The sequence below is a fragment of the Diorhabda sublineata genome, chromosome 6 (genome assembly GCF_026230105.1).
Source record: "Diorhabda sublineata isolate icDioSubl1.1 chromosome 6, icDioSubl1.1, whole genome shotgun sequence".
Lineage (NCBI taxonomy): Eukaryota > Metazoa > Arthropoda > Insecta > Coleoptera > Chrysomelidae > Diorhabda > Diorhabda sublineata.
The window spans coordinates 24273079-24282866 of NC_079479.1; the positions used below are offsets into that span (position 1 = coordinate 24273079).

At 32.4% G+C, this 9788-nt stretch overlaps 1 protein-coding gene across 3 annotated transcripts in view; it reads left to right on the top strand.

Moving 5' to 3' along the window:
• The window catches only part of LOC130445007 (serine/threonine-protein kinase tricornered), a 156090-nt gene extending 148064 nt beyond the window's left edge, over positions 1 to 8026 (top strand). For all 3 annotated transcript variants that reach the window (XM_056780454.1, XM_056780455.1, XM_056780456.1), the window contains 4 exons: positions 714 to 1095; positions 1153 to 1462; positions 2146 to 2333; positions 3556 to 8026. In XM_056780454.1, the coding sequence (XP_056636432.1) occupies positions 714 to 1095; positions 1153 to 1462; positions 2146 to 2333; positions 3556 to 3671 (996 nt within the window). In that variant the 3' untranslated portion in view covers positions 3672 to 8026. The remainder of the gene's footprint in view (positions 1 to 713; positions 1096 to 1152; positions 1463 to 2145; positions 2334 to 3555) is intronic.
• Positions 8027 to 9788: the final 1762 nt, after the last annotated feature.

Sequence of the window (9788 nt, forward strand, 5' to 3'; positions counted from 1 at the left end):
GCGACAAGTCCAGAGATTCCGATAAAACAAGCGACCATATCCTTCATGGGCGAACAACTTTATTTGGATTTGGCTCGTCTTTTAAGACCCTTACAGTCGATTGCTACTTAATTTTGGGTTCTTATGCATAAATCCATGATTCATCGTCTGTCACGATCTTATAGATGTGTTTTGAAGCACCGCGTTTGAATATTTCCAGTATTTCTTTGCACCAATTGTTACGAGCTTTTTTTGAGCGATTGTAGCATATAACCCAACGCGAACAAAGATTTTTGACAGCTAAAAATGTCCATACAATATTGAATGCACGCGAGTGGAACTAATACCCAAGTTTCGATATTTTTTGGGACAACAGCCGATTTTCGACGACCCTCACGAAATTCATCCCTATAGCGAAGTGCTGTCACTATTGAATTCGGAAACACGGTGACTCAATATGGGACTTCAAACCAAAAGTCGAAGCGAGTTGATCGGCACTCGTATGACAAACTTTGCGATGGAATTTTCAGATTTCACATATTTACATCAGTTTTGCCATGTCTGAATACTCGTATACCCTCGTATAGTTTTCCGTTCGTGAAATATCGATATGTTTTTTCTATATCCCTATATAATTCGTTCAAAATTATTTCCTCGATTCTATTTCCCATCCATGGTATTTTTCCTTCAACGAAAACCATTTCCCAATATTTTCATTACATATTTTGTTAAAGGTTGCCCATGTCAGAGCAGAACGTGATATCTTAGTTGAAGCCGATCATCAATGGGTGGTGAAGATGTATTATAGTTTTCAAGATCCTATTAATTTATATTTAATAATGGAATTTCTACCTGGCGGTGATATGATGACTCTCCTAATGAAAAAAGACACATTATCAGAAGAGTGTACGCAATTCTATATCAGTGAAACGGCCCTCGCCATCGATTCTATACATAAACTCGGTTTTATACACAGAGACATTAAACCCGATAATTTATTACTCGATGCCAAAGGGCATCTCAAATTATCCGATTTCGGATTGTGTACCGGTTTAAAGAAATCCCACAGGACGGATTTTTACAGAGACTTAAGTCAAGCGAAACCTTCGGATTTTAGTAAGTATAAAACAAATATTATCCTATAAATTATAATTAAATTCGATTCAATTTCAGTCATTACCTCGAGTCCTATGGATAGTAAACGAAGGGCGGAAAGTTGGAAAAAAAATAGGAGAGCTCTAGCTTATAGTACCGTCGGTACGCCGGATTATATAGCCCCCGAAGTATTTATGCAAACGGGATACGGACCAGCTTGCGATTGGTGGTCGTTAGGAGTTATTATGTACGAAATGTTGATCGGTTATCCGCCATTTTGTTCGGAAAATCCTCAAGATACGTATACGAAAGTGATGAATTGGAGGGATACGTTGGTGTTTCCAGCCGAGGTACCTATCTCCGAAGAGGCCAAAGATACAATTATCAAGTAAGTAGTTTGCTTCACTGTTTTATTTCTTAATAATTTTGGATCCTAAAAAATTGACCTCCTTGATGTTCATTAGCCTTGCAGCCAAATACCAAATTACTTGGTAGAGTTATATCACTACTAAAAGGGTCTTCACAATTGGTTGATACCAGCAGCTTCTCTATTGGGTGCATCGGCCTAGAAACGTCCTAACATTCGGCTTTAAAATGCTCTTCTATTCAGCCTGGAGATATCCTACTATTTTGCCTGGAGGTATCCTACCATTTTGTCTAAAAATGTCCTGCCACTTTATATGGAAACCTTCTAATATTTTTCCTCGTACATCGTCTTTGAAGTGTTCTACCATTCTGACTAAAGATACTCTACCATTCTGCCTGGAGTTTACCTACTATTTTGCCTAGAGTTTACCTACTATTTTGCCTGGAGATTACCTATTATTCTGCCTGGAGGTCTCCTACCATTTTGTCTAAAAATGTTCTGCCATTTCGACTGGCAACGTTCTAATATTTTTCCTGGTACATCGACTTCGAAACGTTCTACCATTATCCTGCTTCTACTTCCAAGTAACTTGTTTAATGAATTTGTCGAGTTCAAAGGCGTCTTTACTTGGTGCATCAGCCTGGAAGCTTCGTACAATTCTTCTTGGAACCGTATGTTTTTACTAAGTTTGTTGTATGTTCCAGATTCTGTTGTGAAGCGGACAGAAGACTAGGATCTCAAAAAGGTTTAGAAGACCTAAAATTAAATCAGTTCTATCGCGGTGTGGATTGGGAACATATTAGAGAAAGGCCGGCAGCCATACCGGTAGAAGTTAAATCTATAGACGATACGTCAAACTTTGACGATTTTCCCGATGTCAAACTTGAAATTCGTAAGTATAAAAATATCGAATCCAAACTTTTCCAATTTACTAATGTCTTAATCACGTTTTTTTTTCAGCGATCCATTTTTCTTGCAATTATTCCACTAAAAATCATCAGAAACTCAACTTTGCAGAGGAAAATATACCTATATCAGGGCCATTCCAAAACAAAAACAGTAGAAAAAAATATAAACCCAACAATATTTTCTTACAATTCATCAAAAATATTTTTGAATTTTTTAACCTCTTCCATATGATTTTTTTTAGTTGTTTTTGTATCGAGCTATTGACAACATCTCAGTCATTTTCCCGAGTTATTCAACACAGAAAGAAAACGATAAATAAATCTATTAAACGGTTATAATTTCATGGTAATTGGAATTGTTAAAAGCTCGAATTAGCTGGCAGCTGCATTATCTAATCACAAATTTTCGGTTGGTTTCTCCATCGTCCATTTGCTCGATTTAAAAAATCCTGGTATATCCTGCAGTCCTATCTTCATTTGATTCTTTCGGATTAAAAATCCTTTTCAAAAATGACTCTTTATCCTTTAAACGTAATATTGCAAGTATTATTTACCCGTTAAAATATGTGTCCTTGTACAATGTTACAAGTTTTCAATTTTCGCGTTTCTTTCCGAAATTTTTTTTCTGCTATCGGAAATTTTTAAGGAATTTTTCAAGAATTAGAAATTTTAGCTTTATATTTAGCCTTCATGTTTGACCTGAAGTTAAAAATAGGTGTAGGAAAAGAGATTTTTTGATAGTTAGGAGTTTGACTATAGACTAAATGAAAGATGACATACTCCACTAGAATAGATTTTCTAATTAAATATACCAGAAGTTCTTAAAAATTCCCTATAATATAAAATTATCACTGTTTTTTACTGATTATCTTTTCAAGTATAGATGAATTCTAATTTTATTTCAATCTACATATAAAAAATGCACTTAATTTTATTATCTTGATAGCTGATTTAAATATTATTAATTATAAAAAAATTAAAATACTATGAGATTGCATTATATTTTTGTATCTATTATCATTTTGAATGTCTAATCTTTTTTCGAACAATTTTTTTGTCTTAAATTTTCATTCTTAATTATCAGATTCACTAACTAAAACATAAACGTTACTGAAACTCATCATTTCTGTCAAAATATCATTTTTTTGGTACAATATTTAATCAGTGAAATTAAATCTGTATTAAAATTCTCTTTTCATTTTTCAGCTTCTGCTCCTCTGACTCAAGACGGCGAAGTCAGCTACAAAGATTGGGTTTTCATAAACTACACATTCAAAAGGTTCGAGGGTCTCACACAAAGGGGCACGCCGACGAAGAAATAGTTGTTTGTTAATAAATTTTACCACAAGAATGATATGGATAGGCATTTGAATGCCAGGCACTTATTTTTAGAAAATAAAACTAATCCAGAGATGTTTATATATTGAATCTATAGTACCGTCTTAAAATAATTCAATTATGAAAAAAGCAAATTATATTTCGATTCTAATGACATCGATACAAAAACAAAACTTTATTTTGCTTTGTTTGTAGATTTTAAATATATTATTTTTTTTCTATTTATAAGATATTGTTTTCTAAAAATAAGATTATTTCATGTAACATATAGGTCTGAAGCAGTTTTGCACTGTTTTCGCTTTTTGAAGAGCTGTGAAAACTGTACCTTGCATTGTAGTCGAAACTATGTTATAATTTTAAGATGCCTTCGTTACTGATTCAGAAAATCCTCCTACTCGCTTTACCCATAATTCCCAACACATCCTCTATCTCCAATATGTAACTTATTCTGGTCCTTCGAGCCGGAAATTACGCTATATTACACTATTTGGTACTTCCAGTCGGAAATAGACTCAAAAAACCAAATAGTGTAATTAGAGCAGTTTATTGACCTTTAAGTTCAATTCTTCTAAGTTTCTGGTAGAAAAAAAAGTTGTTGCATCTATTAACCATATTTTCTTCTTAGTTTATTCAAGTTAGAAGTGGTAACTTTCAATTATATTGTTCTAGGAATCGTTGGTGATGCTCACATTGAATAAACTGTACCACATTAACCCTTAAAATAACACTGTTGGTTGTACGAGCCGGAAATGAAGTTAAATTACACTATTTGGTTCTTTGAGCCAGAAATAAAGCCTCTAAAGACCAAATAGTGTACTTCTAGCAGTTTATTCAGGTGAAAGTTGCCTTTTTGTACGTTTCTGGTTGATATTGTACATCAATAATCACATGTTCGTATGTACACGCTACCCATTCTTTCGAATTTATGGAGCTCCAATATCGTTTGTTTTGTCTGTTTACAAGGCATTTTGTTTTCGAAAAATGAGTTTTTCCACCTCTGCCAATTTGGTTCAGTGATTATTCAGTTCTTCTTCTCTCTGAGTGATTAGTAAATTCTAAAGAATTCATACAAGTCGTCTAACGGAGTTTAAAAGCATCGTTCTCATCTTTCGATCCATTTTAGGCGACTAACTAATCTGGAAGGATTTTTGCATACTTGTAGTGCCCCTGAACGTGTCTACTCCCCAAAAAAATCAATTTCCGATTAAGCAGACAACTTGTAGAAGCGATATTGATATAATTTGCAATGTTGTAATTCATCTTCTCTGGGAATAATTTCTACACAAGAATCCATTTTGAAGTGCACTAAAATATTTATACAATTTGTCTTTAGCTTCAAATGAGACTTCAGTTTTATCGATAACCTGTTCATCGTTACAAAATTTCTGTTCAGCGATCATCCCTTCTGAGAACAGAAAAATGTCGCTTAGTACTAGATCTGTATAATACGTTGCACACTGATGCAATTTTTTGATGCATTACAGCACTTACTTATTCTTCAAATGGGACTGTATTTCTGTGATTTCGTCCTTTAAATGCTTTAATAATGATAATTTGTTTCCCTTCTTAAGAGATTGGTGGATATTATACCATGCAAATCACAACATACCTATGTCATTACATTGTCTGTCGACTTTTGCGTTTCTTCAAGCTCTTGAATCGGTTCATCATGAGCTTTCCACTTATCTAACCGTTGATTTTTTTTGATATTTTCGTAGATAACCATTTTTTTGGAACTTCCATTGGGCGCATTTCGCTTCCTTTAAACTTAGTAAACCACTTCTCATCGGCTGATTTTCCTGGAGCTATTTCAGAATAATGTTTATTAAGTCGTGTCTTGGCTTGAAAAGTATTTTTTCATTTTTTTCAAATTAATAAATGGTTATAACTTACAAACTAATAGTACAAGTGATGTCAAATTTATACATGTGTCTTTTGAAGGTTAAGGCTAATTGGTGGGTTTAATATTAATAGCGCCATCTATGTATCAATCTGATACATATTTTTAACTAGAGCTGAAAGCGAGTGGGATTTATTTTATTATGGAAAAACATGTTAACTTTATGGATAAAAGTGATTTATTTAATTAATTACATTTAAACCATACAAAGGCCAATTTATATTTTTCCTCAATTTTTAAATTCGAAAAAGGAAATTACCTCTCAATTCCACGGTTCCAAAATTTTCTTTAGTCTTTTCATATTTGGGTATAAAATTGTGAAAAAAGTTTTCATTGGAACTTTCAAGAGAATAATTCATACAATTTACTATTTGTAGAAATTTATTTGTGAAATTTTATTTAAAAAATTGTAAAATGAATTGTTTCGAGTTCGATGCAAGTTTTTTACTTTTGTGTATATGTTAATTTTTTGTTCATTGTTACAAAGTGATACTTTTTATTATTTTAAATTTTTGTTTTTAACTTATAGAAATCATATTTTGATGGCTAGTGTTTTAGCCGATAAATATTTTGTATTAGCTTGATTCCTGATGATGAAGGTCAATGTTAAAACTAAACGATCGATTTAACTGCATACTAAAATATAAAAATATTATAATATGAAATTCAACGGGGACGTATTCAACAATTCTGAACAAAATCCAATGTATTCAGTTAATTCGATGAACTCACTATTTTAAGCACCACGTCTGTCTGCTTCTGTCAGTGAGATCATTATTTTAAAGATGGTAGTTTTGAAATAATTAAGAGCAGTTACAAGTATAGTATATCAATAAAAAAATAGATTAAGTTTTCATTTGTCTAAAATTTTTGTAAAACGCTTGTCCTTGATTACAAAAGATAATCCCCAAAAGGATTTTTACGAATGAAGCTTGCTTCGTTTGCCCACATTTTACTAAATATCTTCGATGATATTGATTTCGAGTAAAAAGTTTTTAACAAAAAAATGAATCCCATGAAAAGCTCTACAAACAGGATATATACATTTTTGATGTAAACCTATTATTTTGACTGCTATGACCCAAAATAGGTTACGTTAGTCAATTTAAATCCTGTCAAGATATTTTGGAACATAACAGTAAAAATCAAAATCTTCGAAGATAATATTGTTTGAGGAAGACACACGAATCTTTGTTGGGATTATCTTTTCCAATTAATCACAATCTCTGGCTAAAATTTTCTTATTAGGAAATGATAATAACTCAAATTTTGGAATATGTGGTATTATCTCTTTAAATGACATTGGTTGTATTGAAGAAACAGTTAAAATATTGCTTTGATCAAATCATAAAGAATTTATTCAAATGGTAAGGAATATCATCCCCAGTGGTCTTAAGCTTCAACTGTTGCACATTTTCTTTTTTTTGTCATTTTCCTTTGGAAATAAGTTTTATTAGGATCATGGCTCTTCTTGTAATGATTATACTAAGTGTCATCTGCAATTCGAGGATTATATCATCTTCATCAAATCATAACAATTTATTCGAATGGTAAGGAATTACATGGTCTTAAGGTATAACAGGCTCTAACTGTTGCACATTGTCCTTACTATAAAAAATCCTTGATCTCCGACTTGATCCTTTCTTTTAATCTTCGACGTAAAATTTAGCATCTAGATGGCAGAATTCTAAGTGCACCAATCCTTTGATGACAAAAAAGATATAATTTTGGACTCCCTCATTATTGTCATTTTAAGTTTTGAGAACTGACACTACCACTCAGCGCTTTACTTTCTACCGGAACATCTTGACCTACTGGGATTTCCAGAGAATCATCCCCAAGGATTTTTGCGAAAGCCTCCATTGACGTTTTCTTGAGTCTCACGTTCTATCGATTTTTCCATCCCGACTTCGACCGTGCTCCGAGAGAAACGTGCATTAATCTAAGCGTCCTGTCATTTCAGATGCTCTGAACTCACTGCGGCCCTTCTACCTAACCCTAAGCTCATATACCTTAATACTACTTAATATTCATCTACCAATTAAATTATTGTTTATTTATGAAACGACTAGTCTAGCTGAAACTGCTCTATATTAATTACTCTATATTAATAGTTCAAATTACATTCACTTTTGTAGTACAACGTCGTTGTTTAAATTGCTAGGTGTAATTTTTGAATGTGTTAGAAGACGTATTGTAGGCATTTGACTGTTGGAACAGCCGCTGATATGGTGAATAGTTAAGTAAAGTGAGCTCTCTATGTAAGGCCCGCAAACTGGTTGTACTACTTTTCCACAACTTTACAGAAGAATCTATACTTAAGAATTGATTGTGTACTACTGTTTTGTAGTTGGTCTCGCTAACAGGATTTGTACATAAAATTATTTCCAGAAATGTGTATAACTAAAAACAATTAAAGTCTTTTGTGCTTCAAAAAAATGTGTTTTTTTCCTACCCTGCATTTATGATATAAAGGGCGCACCCGGTATTAATGGATTAGTCCCTCATTACTATAACCTATTTTTAGTACATACTGCGTCATCTGCTTGACAATGTCCAAACTACGCCTATTTACAGTGAGAAATAGGATAATTTATAATGCAATTTGGACATTCTGGCATAGAGGGGGCGCCCAGTATTATTCTAATATTGCTATACTGTATTTTCATCTTTCTAAATCGTCTAGATCTCTAATTTAAAATTAATTTTTTAATAGTTCGATAATACCTACACTCTACTCTTCAATCAATTATGCAAGGAGAAATTAGTAGAATTTATGATAAAGTTCGACGCTTATGATATAGAGGGCGCACCCGGTATTAATGGAATGACCCTTCATTATTATATTCTATTTTTAGTACATACCGCGCTCTGTTTGATAATGGCCAGACTATGTATTTATTATACATTGAGAAATTTGTTGAATTTATTGTGTAGTTTGTACATTCTGATATTAAGGGCGCAATTACTATTATTCTAATTGTCCACTGGTTTGTTTACTAGATTTATTTTTACCGGAACATTTCAGAAAAAACTATGATATATATGGATATGGATTCATATAAAATAGACGCGTTCATTTAATTCGGCAACCAGTTTTCAAAAAACCACATGGTATGTATTTTCTAAAGGAGATTTCGAAAATCATATCAGTTTTTGAGTCTGAGTAATGGTTTTCCTGAAAATATAATTTTTATGACTTCCCTCCTTTTTTCCCGTTAATAATTTTTTTTTGTAAAAATTCTTCAAGTATTAAAGACAATTTTTAAAACCGATTATCATACGAAAATTCTCATCACCTTTTAACACAAAATTCAGAATTTTATTGGAATCTTAAGTCATTTACCATTTTTCAAACGACGAAATCCAAAATTTTTGAGGTTTTTGTTTTTTTAACCATGTCACCCCTTATCATACCAAGAAAGTATCATGTATTTTCTCTTGCATCTTCTAAAAATCATATTGGTTGTTGAATGTGAGCAATGATTTCCCAGAAAATCCAATTTTCATGAATTTTTCTCACTTTTCTTCCCATGAAACATTTTTTCCGAGGAACGGGTAGCTGTTTTGAGACTCTCATATCAGAAAATCCTCATGTGTGAAATTTGACTCCAATCAGAAGCAAAATATTCTTTCCCCATTTTTATAACAAAGGGGTTTACCTTGGAAATTTAATTTACTCCAAAAGTAATTAAAAAATTATATGGTTCTATGTATTTTCTTATGGAGATTCCGAAAATCATATTAATTGTTGAATATGAGCAATGGTTTTCCAGAAAATCCAATTTTCATGAATTTTCCTCACTATTCTACCCTTAATTCATTTTTTCCTGGGTAATTGAATTTTTTTATAACAAAGGGTTAAATTCCATGGTTTCATGTTTTTGAGTCTGAGTAATGGTTTCTCCTTATCTTTGAAAAAATGGGATAATGTGAAAATATTCGATAAAGCTCATGGTATCGTGTATTTTCTATAGAGATTCCAAAAATCGTATAAGTTTTTGTGTCTGAGCAATGGTTGCCAGTTTTGTGCCACTCTCCTTTATTTTCTTCTTCTGTTATCTCTTTTTCCTAATATTCAATTGCCGTAATAGTCTTCCACTCTCTTTGATTTACCTCAACTGTTTCTCTATATTTACTGCACTTTTTGTACCTACGTTTATCTTTTACTCACTGTCTCTTTCTCTATTCCTGTGGGTCT